At 48.9% G+C, this 17,025-nt stretch overlaps 1 protein-coding gene across 1 annotated transcript in view; it reads right to left on the bottom strand.

The window, feature by feature from the left end:
- Nucleotides 1-17,025, bottom strand: part of grm6a (glutamate receptor, metabotropic 6a) — a 48,641-nt gene that overhangs the window by 12,765 nt on the left and 18,851 nt on the right. The window contains exons 4-6 of the mRNA XM_039011558.1: nucleotides 16,830-16,984; nucleotides 15,027-15,167; nucleotides 14,699-14,899 (exon numbers count right to left, since the gene is read on the bottom strand). Coding sequence (XP_038867486.1) covers nucleotides 14,699-14,899; nucleotides 15,027-15,167; nucleotides 16,830-16,984 — 497 coding nt within the window. The remainder of the gene's footprint in view (nucleotides 1-14,698; nucleotides 14,900-15,026; nucleotides 15,168-16,829; nucleotides 16,985-17,025) is intronic.

Here is a 17,025-nt window from a genome sequence, read left to right as displayed (position 1 = left end):
CCCTCTGACCGTTAGTTAGCTGAACTGTACAGCTCCCTCTGACCGTTAGTTAGCTGAACTGTACAGCGTCCTCTGACCGTTAGTTAGCTGAACTGTACAGCGCCCTCTGACCGTTAGTTAGCTGAACTGTACAGCGCCCTCTGACCGTTAGTTAGCTGAACTGTACAGCACCCTCTGACCATTAGTTAGCTGAACTGTACAGCGCCCTCTGACCGTTAGTTAGCTGAACTGTACAGCGCCCTCTGACCGTTAGTTAGCTGAACTGTACAGCGTCCTCTGACCATTAGTTAGCTGAACTGTACAGCTCCCTCTGACCGTTAGTTAGCTGAACTGTACAGCGTCCTCTGACCGTTAGTTAGCTGAACTATACAGCACCCTCTGACCGTTAGTTAGCTGAACTGTACAGCTCCCTCTGACCGTTAGTTAGCTGAACTGTACAGCGCCCTCTGACCGTTAGTTAGCTGAACTGTACAGCGCCCTCTGACCTTTAGTTAGCTGAACTGTACAGCGCCCTCTGACCGTTAGTTAGCTGAACTGTACAGCGCCCTCTGACCGTTAGTTAGCTGAACTGTACAGCAACCTCTGACCGTTAGTTAGCTGAACTGTACAGCTCCCTCTGACCATTAGTTAGCTGAACTGTACAGCTCCCTCTGACCGTTAGTTAGCTGAACTGTACAGCTCCCTCTGACCGTTAGTTAGCTGAACTGTACAGCACCCTCTGACAGTTAGTTAGCTGAACTGTACAGCGCCCTCTGACCATTAGTTAGCTGAACTGTAAACCGCCCTCTGACCGTTAGTTAGCTGAACTGTAAACCGTCCTCTGACCATTAGTTAGCTGAACTGTACAGCGCCCTCTGACCGTTAGTTAGCTGAACTGTACAGCTCCCTCTGACCGTTAGTTAGCTGAACTGTACAGCGCCCTCTGACCATTAGTTAGCTGAACTGTACAGCTCCCTCTGACCATTAGTTAGCTGAACTGTACAGCTCCCTCTGACCATTAGTTAGCTGAACTGTACAGCGCACTCTGACCATTAGTTAGCTGAACTGTACAGCGACCTCTGACCATTAGTTAGCTGAACTGTACAGCGCCCTCTGACCATTAGTTAGCTGAACTGTACAGCGCCCTCTGACCGTTACTTAGCTGAACTGTACAGCGACCTCTGACCGTTAGTTAGCTGAACTGTACAGCGCCCTCTGACCGTTAGTTAGCTGAACTGTACAGCTCCCTCTGACCGTTAGTTAGCTGAACTGTACAACGCCCTCTGACCGTTAGTTAGCTGAACTGTACAGCTCCCTCTGACCGTTAGTTAGCTGAACTGTACAGCTCCCTCTGACCGTTAGTTAGCTGAACTGTACAGCTCCCTCTGACCGTTAGTTAGCTGAACTGTACAGCTCCCTCTGACCGTTAGTTAGCTGAACTGTACAGCACCCTCTGACCGTTAGTTAGCTGAACTGTACAGCTCCCTCTGACCGTTAGTTAGCTGAACTGTACAGCTCCCTCTGACCTTTAGTTAGCTGAACTGTACAGCTCCCTCTGACCTTTAGTTAGCTGAACTGTACAGCGACCTCTGACCGTTAGTTAGCTGAACTGTACAGCGCCCTCTGACCGTTAGTTAGCTGAACTGTACAGCGACCTCTGACCGTTAGTTAGCTGAACTGTACAGCGACCTCTGACCGTTAGTTAGCTGAACTGTACAGCTCCCTCTGACCGTTAGTTAGCTGAACTGTAAACCGCCCTCTGACCGTTAGTTAGCTGAACTGTAAACCGCCCTCTGACCGTTAGTTAGCTGAACTGTACAGCTCCCTCTGACCGTTAGTTAGCGGAACTGTACAGCACCCTCTGACCGTTAGTTAGCTGAACTGTACAGCGCCCTCTGACCGTTAGTTAGCTGAACTGTACAGCGCCCTCTGACCGTTAGTTAGCTGAACTGTACAGCGCCCTCTGACCGTTAGTTAGCTGAACTGTACAGCGCCCTCTGACCGTTAGTTAGCTGAACTGTACAGCGCCCTCTGACCGTTAGTTAGCTGAACTGTACAGCGCCCTCTGACCGTTAGTTAGCTGAACTGTACAGCGCCCTCTGACCGTTTTAGCTGAACTGTACAACAGCGTCCTCTGACCGTTTAGTTAGCTGAACTGTACAGCCCCTCTGACCGTTATGTTAGCTGAACTGTACAGCACCCTCTGACCTTAGTGAGCTGAACTGTACAGCGCCTCTGCCCGTTAGTTATGAACTGTACAGCCCCTCTGACCGTTTAGTTAGCTGAACTGTAAATCGTCCCTCTGACCGTTAGTTAGCTGAACTGTAAATCGCCTCTGACCGTTAGTTAGCTGAACTGTACAGCGCCCTTGACCGTTAGTTAGCTGAACTGTACAGCTCCCTCTGACCGTTAGTTGCTGAACTGTAAACAGCTCCTCTAACCGTTAGTTTAGCTGAACTGTACAGCTCCTCTGACCGTTAGTTAGCTGACTGTATCGCCCCTCTGACCGTTAGTTAGCTGAACTGTACACTCCCTCTGACCGTTAGTTAGCTGAACTGTACAGCCCTCTGACCGTTAGTTTAGCTGAACTGTACACTCCCTCTGACCTTAGTTGCTGAACTGTAACGCGCCCTCTGACCGTTAGTTAGCTGAACTGTACAGCTCCTCTGACCGTTTAGTTAGCTGAACTGTACAGTCGCCTCTGACCGTTAGTTAGCTGAACTGTACAGCGCCCTCTCTGACCGTTAGTTAGCTAAACTGTACAGCGCCCTACCGTTAGTTACTGAACTGTACCGCGCCCTCTGACGTTAGTTAGCTGAACTGTACAGCGCCCTCTGACCGTTAGTTAGCTGAACTGTACGCAGCCCTCTGACCGTTATTTAGCTGAACTGTACAGCGCCCTCGACGTTAAGCTGAACTGTACAGCGTCCTCTGACCGTTAGTTAGCTGAACTGTACAGCGCCCTCTGACCGTTAGTTAGCTGAACTGTACAGCGCCCTCTGCCCGTTAGTTAGCTGAACTGTACCCGCACCTCTGACCATTAGTTAGCTGAACTGTACAGCGCCCTCTGACCGTTAGTTAGCTGACTGTACAGCTCCCTCTGACCGTTATTAGCTGAACTGTACAGCGTCCTCTGACCTTAGTTAGCTGAACTGTACAGCTCCCTCTGACCGTTAGTTAGCTGAACTGTACAGCGTCCTCTGACCGTTAGTTAGCTGAACATACAGTCACCCTCTGCCCCGTTAGTTAGCTGACCTGTACAGCTCCTCTGACCGTTGTTAGCTGAACTGTACAGCTGCCCTCTGACCGTTAGTTACTGAACTGTACGCGCCCTCTGACCTTAGTTAGCTGAACTGTACCGCGCCCTTCTGACCGTTAGTTAGCTGAACTGTACAGCTCCCTCTGACCGTTAGTTAGCTGAACTGTACAGCCCCTCTGACCGTTAGTTAGCTGACTGTACAGCTCCCTCTGACCGTTAGTTAGCTGAACTGTAAGCTCCCTCTGACCGTTAGTTAGCTGAACTGTACAGCCCCTCTGACCGTTAGTTAGCTGAACTGTACAGCTCCCTCTGACGTTAGTTAGCTGAACTGTACAGCTGCCCTGACCGTTAGTTACTGAACTGTAACAGCTCCCTCTGACCGTTAGTTAGCTGAACTGTACAGCACCTCTGACCGTTAGTTAGCTGAACTGTACATGCACCCTCTGACTGTTATTTAGCTGAACTGTACAGCTCCCTCTGACCGTTAGTTAGCTGAACTGTACAGCTCCCTCTGACCGTTAGTTAGCTGAACTGTACAGCAGCCCTCTGACCGTTAGTTAGCTGAACTGTACAGCTCCCTCTGACCGTTAGTTGCTGAACTGTACAGCGCCCTCTGACCGTTAGTTAGCTGAACTTACAGCTCCCTCTGACCTTAGTTAGCTGAACTGTACACACCCTCTGACCGTTAGTTAGCTGAACTGTAACCGCCCTCTGACCGTTAGTTTAGCTGAACTGTACAGCTCCCTCTGACCTTAGTTAGCTGAACTGTACAGCTACCTCTGACCATTAGTTAGCTGAACTGTACATCGCCCTCTGCCATTAGTTAGCTGAACTGTACAGCTCCCTCTGACCTTATTTGCTGAACTGTACACCCCTCTGACCAGTTAGTTAGCTGAACTGTAAACCGCCCTCTGACCGTTAGTTATCTGAACTGTACACGCCCTCTGACCGTTAGTTAGCTGAACTGTACATCGCCCTCTGACCGTTAGTTAGCTGAACTGTACAGCGCCCTCTGACCGTTAGTTAGCTAACTGTACAGCGCCCTCTGACCGTTAGTTAGCTGAACTGTACAGCGCCCTCTGACCATTAGTTAGCTGAACTGTACAGCGTCCCTCTGACGTTAGTTACTAACTGTACGCACCCTCTGACCGTTAGTTAGCTGAACTGTACAGCGCCCCTGACCGTTAGTAGCTGAACTGTACAGCGCCTCTGACTTAGTTAGCTGAACTGTACAGCGCCCTCTGACCGTTAGTTAGCTGACTGTACAGCCCTTCTGACCGTTAGTTAGCTGAACTGTAACGCCCTCTGACCGTTAGTTAGCTGAACTGTACAGCGCCCTCTGACGTTAGTTAGTCGTGAACTGTACAGCTCCCTCTGACCGTTAGTTAGTCTGATAGCTCCCTCTGACCGTTAGTAGCTGAACTGTACAGCTCCCTCTGACCGTTAGTTAGCTGAACTGTACAGCTCCCTCTGACCGTTAGTTAGCTGAACTGTACAGCTCCCTCTGACCGTTAGTTAGCTGAACTGTACAGCTCCCTCTGACCGTTAGTTAGCTGAACTGTACAGCTCCCTCTGACCGTTAGTTAGCTGAACTGTACAGCGCACTCTGACCTTAGTTAGCTGAACTGTACAGCTCCCTCTGACCGTTAGTTAGCTGAACTGTACAGCTCCCTCTGACCGTTAGTTAGCTGAACTGTACAGCGTCCTCTGACCGTTAGTTAGCTGAACTGTACAGCGCCCTCTGACCATTAGTTAGCTGAACTGTACAGCGTCCTCTGACCGTTAATTATCTGAACTGTACAGCGTCCTCTGACCGTTAGTTAGCTGAACTGTACAGCTCCCTCTGACCGTTAGTTAGCTGAACTGTACAGCTCCTCTGACCGTTAGTAGCTGAATGTATTATCGACCTCTGTACCGTTTTAGTTATCTGAACTGATTACGAGCTCCCTATGACCATTAGTTATCTGAAACTGTTACAGCTCCCTCTCTTCCCGACCATTAGTTATTCTGAACTGTACAGCGTCCCTCTGACCATTAGTTAGCTGAACTGTACAGCCCTCATGACCGTTAGTTAGCTGAACTGTACAGCTCCCTCTGACCATTAGTTCGCTGAACTGTACAGCTCCCTCTGACCGTTTAGTTAGCTTGAACTGTACAGCTCCCTCTGACCGTTAGTAGCTGAACTGTACAGCTCCCTCTGACCGTTATTTAGTGAACTGTAACCCGCTCCTCTTGACCGTTAGTTAGCTGAACTGTTACACGCTCCCCTTCTGACCGTCTAGTTTTAGCTGAACCGTACAGCTCCCTCTCGGACCGTTAGTTAGCTGAACTGTACAGCGTCCTCTCGACCGTTAGTTATCTGACACTGACAGCACCCTCTGACCGTTAGTTATCTTGAACTGTTACAGGCTCCTCTGACCGTTAGTTATCTGAACTGTACAGCTCCCTCTGAACGTTAGTTAGTCTGAAACTGTAACAGCGTCCCCTTGACCATTTAGTTAGCTGAACTGCTTACAGCTCCCTCTGGCCAGTTAGTTTAGCTGCAACTGTACAGCGCCCATCTGCCTCGTTAGTTAGCTGAACTGTACAGCACCCTCTGACCGTTAGTTAGCTTGAAACTGTACAGCGCCCTCTGACCGTTAGTTAGCTGAAACTGTACAGCGTCCCTCTGACCGTTAGTTAGCTGAACTGTACAGCGCCCTTCTGACCGTTAGTTAGTCTGAACTGTACAGCGCCCTCTGACCGTTAGTAGCTGAACTGTACAGCGCCCTCGACCGTTAGTTAGCTGAACTGTACAGCGCCCTCTGACCGTTAGTTAGCTGAACTGTACAGCGTCCTCTGACCGTTAGTTAGCTGAACTGTACAGCGTCCTCTGACCGTTAGTTAGCTGAACTGTACAGCGCCCTCTGACCGTTAGTTAGCTGAACTGTACAGCGTCCTCTGACCATTAGTTAGCTGAACTGTACAGCGTCCTCTGACCATTAGTTAGCTGAACTGTACAGCGCCCTCTGACCATTAGTTAGCTGAACTGTACAGCTCCCTCTGACCATTAGTTAGCTGAACTGTACAGCTCCCTCTGACCATTAGTTAGCTGAACTGTACAGCTCCCTCTGACCGTTAGTTAGCTGAACTGTACAGCTCCCTCTGACCATTAGTTAGCTGAACTGTACAGCTCCCTCTGACCGTTAGTTAGCTGAACTGTACAGCGTCCTCTGACCGTTAGTTAGCTGAACTGTACAGCGCCCTCTGACCGTTAGTTAGCTGAACTGTACAGCGCCCTCTGACCGTTAGTTAGCTGAACTGTACAGCGCCCTCTGACCGTTAGTTAGCTGAACTGTACAGCTCCCTCTGACCGTTAGTTAGCTGAACTGTACAGCTCCCTCTGACCGTTAGTTAGCTGAACTGTACAGCTCCCTCTGACCGTTAGTTAGCTGAACTGTACAGCTCCCTCTGACCGTTAGTTAGCTGAACTGTACAGCGTCCTCTGACCGTTAGTTAGCTGAACTGTACAGCGCCCTCTGACCGTTAGTTAGCTGAACTGTACAGCGCCCTCTGACCGTTAGTTAGCTGAACTGTACAGCGTCCTCTGACCGTTAGTTAGCTGAACTGTACAGCGCCCTCTGACCGTTAGTTAGCTGAACTGTACAGCGTCCTCTGACCGTTAGTTAGCTGAACTGTACAGCTCCCTCTGACCGTTAGTTAGCTGAACTGTACAGCTCCCTCTGACCGTTAGTTAGCTGAACTGTACAGCTCCCTGTGACCGTTAGTTAGCTGAACTGTACAGCTCCCTCTGACCGTTAGTTAGCTGAACTGTACAGCTCCCTCTGACCGTTAGTTAGCTGAACTGTACAGCTCCCTCTGACCGTTAGTTAGCTGAACTGTACAGCTCCCTCTGACCGTTAGTTAGCTGAACTGTACAGCTCCCTCTGACCGTTAGTTATCTGAACTGTACAGCTCCCTCTGACCGTTAGTTATCTGAACTGTACAGCGTCCTCTGACCGTTAGTTATCTGAACTGTACAGCGTCCTCTGCCCGTTAGTTAGCTGAACTGTACAGCGACCTCTGACCGTTAGTTAGTTGAACTGTACAGCGACCTCTGACCGTTAGTTAGCTGAACTGTATAGCGACCTCTGACCGTTAGTTAGCTGAACTGTACAGCTCCCTCTGACCATTAGTTAGCTGAACTGTACAGCTCCCTCTGACCGTTAGTTAGCTGAACTGTACAGCGTCCTCTGACCGTTAGTTAGCTGAACTGTACAGCTCCCTCTGACCATTAGTTAGCTGAACTGTACAGCTCCCTCTGACCGTTAGTTAGCTGAACTGTACAGCGTCCTCTGACCGTTAGTTAGCTGAACTGTATAGCGACCTCTGACCGTTAGTTAGCTGAACTGTACAGCTCCCTCTGACCATTAGTTAGCTGAACTGTACAGCTCCCTCTGACCGTTAGTTAGCTGAACTGTACAGCGTCCTCTGACCATTAGTTAGCTGAACTGTACAGCTCCCTCTGACCGTTAGTTAGCTGAACTGTACAGCGCCCTCTGACCATTAGTTAGCTGAACTGTACAGCGCCCTCTGACCATTAGTTAGCTGAACTGTACAGCTCCCTCTGACCGTTAGTTAGCTGAACTGTAAACCGCCCTCTGACCGTTAGTTAGCTGAACTGTAAACCGCCCTCTGACCGTTAGTTAGCTGAACTGTACAGCTCCCTCTGACCGTTAGTTAGCTGAACTGTACAGCTCCCTCTGACCGTTAGTTAGCTGAACTGTACAGCACCCTCTGACCGTTAGTTAGCTGAACTGTACAGCGCCCTCTGACCGTTAGTTAGCTGAACTGTACAGCGTCCTCTGACCGTTAGTTAGCTGAACTGTACAGCGTCCTCTGACCGTTAGTTAGCTGAACTGTACAGCTCCCACTGACCGTTAGTTAGCTGAACTGTACAGCTCCCTCTGACCGTTAGTTAGCTGAACTGTATAGCGACCTCTGACCGTTAGTTAGCTGAACTGTACAGCTCCCTCTGACCGTTAGTTAGCTGAACTGTACAGCGTCCTCTGACCGTTAGTTAGCTGAACTGTACAGCTCCCTCTGACCATTAGTTAGCTGAACTGTACAGCTCCCTCTGACCGTTAGTTAGCTGAACTGTACAGCGTCCTCTGACCGTTAGTTAGCTGAACTGTATAGCGACCTCTGACCGTTAGTTAGCTGAACTGTACAGCTCCCTCTGACCATTAGTTAGCTGAACTGTACAGCTCCCTCTGACCGTTAGTTAGCTGAACTGTACAGCGTCCTCTGACCATTAGTTAGCTGAACTGTACAGCTCCCTCTGACCGTTAGTTAGCTGAACTGTACAGCGCCCTCTGACCATTAGTTAGCTGAACTGTACAGCTCCCTCTGACCGTTAGTTAGCTGAACTGTACAGCGCCCTCTGACCATTAGTTAGCTGAACTGTACAGCTCCCTCTGACCGTTAGTTAGCTGAACTGTAAACCGCCCTCTGACCGTTAGTTAGCTGAACTGTAAACCGCCCTCTGACCGTTAGTTAGCTGAACTGTACAGCTCCCTCTGACCGTTAGTTAGCTGAACTGTACAGCTCCCTCTGACCGTTAGTTAGCTGAACTGTACAGCACCCTCTGACTGTTAGTTAGCTGAACTGTACAGCACCCTCTGACCGTTAGTTAGCTGAACTGTACAGCGCCCTCTGACCGTTAGTTAGCTGAACTGTACAGCTCCCTCTGACCGTTAGTTAGCTGAACTGTACAGCTCCCTCTGACCGTTAGTTAGCTGAACTGTACAGCGCCCTCTGACTGTTAGTTAGCTGAACTGTACAGCTCCCTCTGACTGTTAGTTAGCTGAACTGTACAGCTCCCTCTGACCGTTAGTTATCTGAACTGTACAGCGTCCTCTGACCGTTAGTTAGCTGAACTGTACAGCGCCCTCTGACCGTTAGTTAGCTGAACTGTACAGCGCCCTCTGACCGTTAGTTAGCTGAACTGTACAGCGACCTCTGACCGTTAGTTAGCTGAACTGTACAGCACCCTCTGACCGTTAGTTAGCTGAACTGTACAGCGCCCTCTGACCGTTAGTTAGCTGAACTGTACAGCGCCCTCTGACCGTTAGTTAGCTGAACTGTACAGCGACCTCTGACCGTTAGTTAGCTGAACTGTACAGCGCCCTCTGACCGTTAGTTAGCTGAACTGTACAGCGTCCTCTGACTGTTAGTTAGCTGAACTGTACAGCACCCTCTGACCGTTAGTTAGCTGAACTGTACAGCGCCCTCTGACTGTTAGTTAGCTGAACTGTACAGCTCCCTCTGACCGTTAGTTAGCTGAACTGTACAGCTCCCTCTGACTGTTAGTTAGCTGAACTGTACAGCTCCCTCTGACCGTTAGTTAGCTGAACTGTACAGCTCCCTCTGACCGTTAGTTAGCTGAACTGTACAGCTCCCTCTGACTGTTAGTTAGCTGAACTGTACAGCTCCCTCTGACCGTTAGTTAGCTGAACTGTACAGCTCCCTCTGACCGTTAGTTAGCTGAACTGTACAGCGTCCTCTGACCATTAGTTAGCTGAACTGTACAGCGCCCTCTGACCGTTAGTTAGCTGAACTGTACAGCGCCCTCTGACCGTTAGTTAGCTGAACTGTACAGCCACCTCTGACCGTTAGTTAGCTGAACTGTACAGCACCCTCTGACCGTTAGTTAGCTGAACTGTACAGCACCTCTGACCGTTAGTTAGCTGAACTGTACAGCGCCCTCTGACCGTTAGTTAGCTGAACTGTACAGCGACCTCTGACCGTTAGTTAGCTGAACTGTACAGCGCCCTCTGACCGTTAGTTAGCTGAACTGTACAGCATCCTCTGACCGTTAGTTAGCTGAACTGTACAGCGCCCTCTGACCGTTAGTTAGCTGAACTGTACAGCACCCTCTGACCGTTAGTTAGCTGAACTGTACAGCGCCCTCTGACCGTTAGTTAGCTGAACTGTACAGCGTCCTCTGACCGTTAGTTAGCTGAACTGTACAGCGTCCTCTGACCGTTAGTTAGCTGAACTGTACAGCACCCTCTGACCGTTAGTTAGCTGAACTGTACAGCGCCCTCTGACCGTTAGTTAGCTGAACTGTACAGCGTCCTCTGACCATTAGTTAGCTGAACTGTACAGCACCCTCTGACCATTAGTTAGCTGAACTGTACAGCTCCCTCTGACCATTAGTTAGCTGAACTGTACAGCTCCCTCTGACCATTAGTTAGCTGAACTGTACAGCTCCCTCTGACCATTAGTTAGCTGAACTGTACAGCTCCCTCTGACCATTAGTTAGCTGAACTGTACAGCGCCCTCTGACCGTTAGTTAGCTGAACTGTACAGCGTCCTCTGACCGTTAGTTAGCTGAACTGTACAGCGCCCTCTGACCGTTAGTTAGCTGAACTGTACAGCACCCTCTGACCGTTAGTTAGCTGAACTGTACAGCACCCTCTGACCGTTAGTTAGCTGAACTGTACAGCTCCCTCTGACCGTTAGTTAGCTGAACTGTACAGCTCCCTCTGACCGTTAGTTAGCTGAACTGTACAGCGTCCTCTGACCGTTAGTTAGCTGAACTGTACAGCGCCCTCTGACCGTTAGTTAGCTGAACTGTACAGCTCCCTCTGACCGTTAGTTAGCTGAACTGTACAGCTCCCTCTGACCGTTAGTTAGCTGAACTGTACAGCTCCCTCTGACCGTTAGTTAGCTGAACTGTACAGCTCCCTCTGACTGTTAGTTAGCTGAACTGTACAGCTCCCTCTGACCGTTAGTTAGCTGAACTGTACAGCTCCCTCTGACCGTTAGTTAGCTGAACTGTACAGCTCCCTCTGACCGTTAGTTAGCTGAACTGTACAGCGACCTCTGACCGTTAGTTAGCTGAACTGTACAGCTCCCTCTGACCGTTAGTTATCTGAACTGTACAGCGTCCTCTGACCATTAGTTAGCTGAACTGTACAGCGCCCTCTGACCGTTAGTTAGCTGAACTGTACAGCGCCCTCTGACCGTTAGTTAGCTGAACTGTACAGCCACCTCTGACCGTTAGTTAGCTGAACTGTACAGCACCCTCTGACCGTTAGTTAGCTGAACTGTACAGCACCCTCTGACCGTTAGTTAGCTGAACTGTACAGCGCCCTCTGACCGTTAGTTAGCTGAACTGTACAGCGACCTCTGACCGTTAGTTAGCTGAACTGTACAGCGCCCTCTGACCGTTAGTTAGCTGAACTGTACAGCATCCTCTGACCGTTAGTTAGCTGAACTGTACAGCGCCCTCTGACCGTTAGTTAGCTGAACTGTACAGCACCCTCTGACCGTTAGTTAGCTGAACTGTACAGCGCCCTCTGACCGTTAGTTAGCTGAACTGTACAGCGTCCTCTGACCGTTAGTTAGCTGAACTGTACAGCTCCCTCTGACCGTTAGTTAGCTGAACTGTACAGCTCCCTCTGACCGTTAGTTAGCTGAACTGTACAGCGTCCTCTGACCATTAGTTAGCTGAACTGTACAGCGCCCTCTGACCGTTAGTTAGCTGAACTGTACAGCGCCCTCTGACCGTTAGTTAGCTGAACTGTACAGCCACCTCTGACCGTTAGTTAGCTGAACTGTACAGCACCCTCTGACCGTTAGTTAGCTGAACTGTACAGCACCCTCTGACCGTTAGTTAGCTGAACTGTACAGCGCCCTCTGACCGTTAGTTAGCTGAACTGTACAGCGACCTCTGACCGTTAGTTAGCTGAACTGTACAGCGCCCTCTGACCGTTAGTTAGCTGAACTGTACAGCATCCTCTGACCGTTAGTTAGCTGAACTGTACAGCGCCCTCTGACCGTTAGTTAGCTGAACTGTACAGCACCCTCTGACCGTTAGTTAGCTGAACTGTACAGCGCCCTCTGACCGTTAGTTAGCTGAACTGTACAGCGTCCTCTGACCGTTAGTTAGCTGAACTGTACAGCGTCCTCTGACCGTTAGTTAGCTGAACTGTACAGCACCCTCTGACCGTTAGTTAGCTGAACTGTACAGCGCCCTCTGACCGTTAGTTAGCTGAACTGTACAGCGTCCTCTGACCATTAGTTAGCTGAACTGTACAGCACCCTCTGACCATTAGTTAGCTGAACTGTACAGCTCCCTCTGACCATTAGTTAGCTGAACTGTACAGCTCCCTCTGACCATTAGTTAGCTGAACTGTACAGCTCCCTCTGACCATTAGTTAGCTGAACTGTACAGCTCCCTCTGACCATTAGTTAGCTGAACTGTACAGCGCCCTCTGACCGTTAGTTAGCTGAACTGTACAGCGTCCTCTGACCGTTAGTTAGCTGAACTGTACAGCGCCCTCTGACCGTTAGTTAGCTGAACTGTACAGCACCCTCTGACCGTTAGTTAGCTGAACTGTACAGCACCCTCTGACCGTTAGTTAGCTGAACTGTACAGCTCCCTCTGACCGTTAGTTAGCTGAACTGTACAGCTCCCTCTGACCGTTAGTTAGCTGAACTGTACAGCGTCCTCTGACCGTTAGTTAGCTGAACTGTACAGCGCCCTCTGACCGTTAGTTAGCTGAACTGTACAGCTCCCTCTGACCGTTAGTTAGCTGAACTGTACAGCTCCCTCTGACCGTTAGTTAGCTGAACTGTACAGCTCCCTCTGACCGTTAGTTAGCTGAACTGTACAGCTCCCTCTGACTGTTAGTTAGCTGAACTGTACAGCTCCCTCTGACCGTTAGTTAGCTGAACTGTACAGCTCCCTCTGACCGTTAGTTAGCTGAACTGTACAGCTCCCTCTGACCGTTAGTTAGCTGAACTGTACAGCGACCTCTGACCGTTAGTTAGCTGAACTGTACAGCTCCCTCTGACCGTTAGTTATCTGAACTGTACAGCGTCCTCTGACCATTAGTTAGCTGAACTGTACAGCGCCCTCTGACCGTTAGTTAGCTGAACTGTACAGCGCCCTCTGACCGTTAGTTAGCTGAACTGTACAGCCACCTCTGACCGTTAGTTAGCTGAACTGTACAGCACCCTCTGACCGTTAGTTAGCTGAACTGTACAGCACCCTCTGACCGTTAGTTAGCTGAACTGTACAGCGCCCTCTGACCGTTAGTTAGCTGAACTGTACAGCGACCTCTGACCGTTAGTTAGCTGAACTGTACAGCGCCCTCTGACCGTTAGTTAGCTGAACTGTACAGCATCCTCTGACCGTTAGTTAGCTGAACTGTACAGCGCCCTCTGACCGTTAGTTAGCTGAACTGTACAGCACCCTCTGACCGTTAGTTAGCTGAACTGTACAGCGCCCTCTGACCGTTAGTTAGCTGAACTGTACAGCGTCCTCTGACCGTTAGTTAGCTGAACTGTACAGCGTCCTCTGACCGTTAGTTAGCTGAACTGTACAGCGCCCTCTGACCGTTAGTTAGCTGAACTGTACAGCGTCCTCTGACCATTAGTTAGCTGAACTGTACAGCTCCCTCTGACCATTAGTTAGCTGAACTGTACAGCTCCCTCTGACCATTAGTTAGCTGAACTGTACAGCTCCCTCTGACCATTAGTTAGCTGAACTGTACAGCTCCCTCTGACCATTAGTTAGCTGAACTGTACAGCTCCCTCTGACCATTAGTTAGCTGAACTGTACAGCTCCCTCTGACCATTAGTTAGCTGAACTGTACAGCGTCCTCTGACCGTTAGTTAGCTGAACTGTACAGCGCCCTCTGACCGTTAGTTAGCTGAACTGTACAGCGTCCTCTGACCGTTAGTTAGCTGAACTGTACAGCTCCCTCTGACCGTTAGTTAGCTGAACTGTACAGCTCCCTCTGACCGTTAGTTAGCTGAACTGTACAGCTCCCTCTGACCGTTAGTTAGCTGAACTGTACAGCTCCCTCTGACCGTTAGTTAGCTGAACTGTACAGCTCCCTCTGACCATTAGCGAACCATTTTCAGTAAATACAGATGCGGTTCTCCTCCTCCTTAAAGATAAAGGAAGCCTCAATTGAAATGCCTGCATGGAAATAAGGACTTAGCAGGTTCTCTGCAGTAATGCATATAGCTTGTTCGGTAGGTCCCTTCAGGCATTCCCTTCAGAGTGTTTTCAGATGACAGAGACACTGGCACAGAGGGGCAGTATAAATGGGAATGTTTTTCATAGAAAGCTTCCGTCCCACCAAAGCAACACAGAACAGAAATGGTCTGTTATGAGATGAGAAGCACAGGGAGGGACAGCGGGGAGGAGAAGGGGATTTTGTGCCTGGACAATGGTGGTGGGATTGGGGACTGACAGTGGCTTAAAGAGATGTATTCTCAGAACCACAGCACAGCACGCTAGCATGGAGGAGAAGGATGGCCACAGTGTATCACCATTAGACAACTCTACCAGCCAGCCAGCCAGCTCTTCCTGAGTAGATGCAGTAGTTAGGTGAGCTAAATCCCTCACAAGTTCAAAATAAACATCTGCTGTGTCAGTAAGGCACAATAATAACCCACCGTTAAAGTTCACAGAACGAATATAGTTGAGCAGCAACTGGCCCTCCACGGGATCCATCTTGTCACAGACGCCCATTGCGCCGGGGCACAGGTCCAGGTGCATGCTGTGTAAGGCATGGGCCATTGCGTAGACCGCATCGATTACAAACTGCACCTTCCCCTCCTGCTCATAGGCAGTGTCACGATTTATCCTCTCCTCTCCTGTCACATGGAGAGAGAGAGGGGGGAGGGGTAGAGAGCAAGAGAAAGATACACTATTGCCAGTGTCCTCTTATCACTACAAAATAGAGTAACCAACGTTGATGTTTAATCAATGCTAGGTTCTGACCTGTACACTTTTTCTTTTCACTGTCTATTTTGATGCCTGGCCTTGTCAGTTTACACCTGAAATCGTCCTCCCAGAACTCAGCGAACCAAATGTTTCTACGGTTGTTCTCTAATGATCTGGAGGTGAAGTACTGGTCGAAGCCTGAGCCATGGAAACAAAACATCCAGTCAGAGGATTAGTGAAGTGGCAAACAGTGGCATCTTATCCCAGTGATCAACCACCATGGCAATGATACATAGGCATTGTTGGTTTGGGATGTAGGGTTGTTGGTTTGGGATGTAGGGTTGTTGGTTTGGGATGTAGGGTTGTTGGATTGTGATGTAGGGTTGTTGAAGTGTGATGTATAGTTGTTGGTTTGGGATGTAGGGTTGTTGGATTGTAATGTAGGGTTGTTGGATTGTAATGTAGGGTTGTTGGATTGTAATGTAGGGTTGTTGGATTGTAATGTAGGGTTGTTGGATTGTGATGTATAGTTGTTGGTTTGGGATGTAGGGTTGTTGGATTGTAATGTAGGGTTGTTGAAGTGTGATGTATAGTTGTTGGTTTGGGATGTAGGGTTGTTGGATTGTAATGTAGGGTTGTTGGATTGTAATGTATAGTTGTTGGTTTGGGATGTAGGGTTGTTGGATTGTAATGTAGGGTTGTTGGATTGTAATGTAGGGTTGTTGGATTGTAATGTAGGGTTGTTGAAGTGTGATGTATAGTTGTTGGTTTGGGATGTAGGGTTGTTGGATTGTAATGTAGGGTTGTTGAAGTGTGATGTATAGTTGTTGGTTTGGGATGTAGGGTTGTTGGATTGTGATGTATAGTTGTTGGATTGTGATGTATAGTTGTTGGTTTGGGATGTAGGGTTGTTGGATTGTAATGTAGGGTTGTTGAAGTGTGATGTATAGTTGTTGGTTTGGGATGTAGGGTTGTTGGATTGTGATGTATAGTTGTTGGATTGTGATGTATAGTTGTTGGTTTGGGATGTAGGGTTGTTGGATTGTAATGTAGGGTTGTTGAAGTGTGATGTATAGTTGTTGGTTTGGGATGTAGGGTTGTTGGATTGTAATGTAGGGTTGTTGAAGTGTGATGTATAGTTGTTGGATTGTGATGTATAGTTGTTGGTTTGGGATGTAGGGTTGTTGGATTGTAATGTAGGGTTGTTGAAGTGTGATGTATAGTTGTTGGTTTGGGATGTAGGGTTGTAATGTAGGGTTGTTGGATTGTAATGTAGGGTTGTTGGATTGTGATGTATAGTTGTTGGTTTGGGATGTAGGGTTGTTGGATTGTAATGTAGGGTTGTTGGATTGTAATGTAGGGTTGTTGGATTGTAATGTATAGTTGTTGGTTTGGGATGTAGGGTTGTTGGATTGTAATGTAGGGTTGTTGGATTGTGATGTATAGTTGTTGGATTGGTATGTAGGTTTGTTGGATTGGGATGTAGGTTTGTTGGATTGGGATGTAGGACTGTTGAATTTGGTCGTAGGTTTGTTGGCTTGGGATGTAGGATTGTTGGCTTGGGATGTAAGGACTGTTGAATTTGGTCGTAGGGTTGTTGAATTTGGTCGTAGGGTTGTTGGATTGGGATGTAGGTTTGTTGGATTGGGATGTAGGACTGTTGAATTTGGTCGTAGGTTTGTTGGCTTGGGATGTAGGATTGTTGGCTTGGGATGTAAGGACTGTTGAATTTGGTCGTAGGGTTGTTGGATTGGGATGTAGGTTTGTTGGCTTGGGATGTAGGACTGTTGAATTTGGTCGTAGGGTTGTTGGATTGGGATGTTAGGTGGTTGAATTGGAATGTAGGGTTGTTGGGGATACCTTCAATAGAGGCTCTCTTGGGTAGAATGGTGACAGCTCCCTCAGCCACGTCCTCCTGGTCTAGAATAGGGGAGCTCTTGGCACCCCAGCTGTCAGAACCTACAAACAGGAAGTGACCCGTGAGGTTGGCCTTCTTCGCTGCCTCCAGAACCCGTCTACACACACACACAAGGGAGGAAATGGAGTGGGTTAAACT

This window comes from Salvelinus namaycush, chromosome 16 (genome assembly GCF_016432855.1).
Source record: "Salvelinus namaycush isolate Seneca chromosome 16, SaNama_1.0, whole genome shotgun sequence".
NCBI classification, from domain to species: domain Eukaryota; kingdom Metazoa; phylum Chordata; class Actinopteri; order Salmoniformes; family Salmonidae; genus Salvelinus; species Salvelinus namaycush.
Note: the sequence above shows the minus strand (reverse complement) of the source record. Positions and strands in the feature narration are given on the sequence as shown.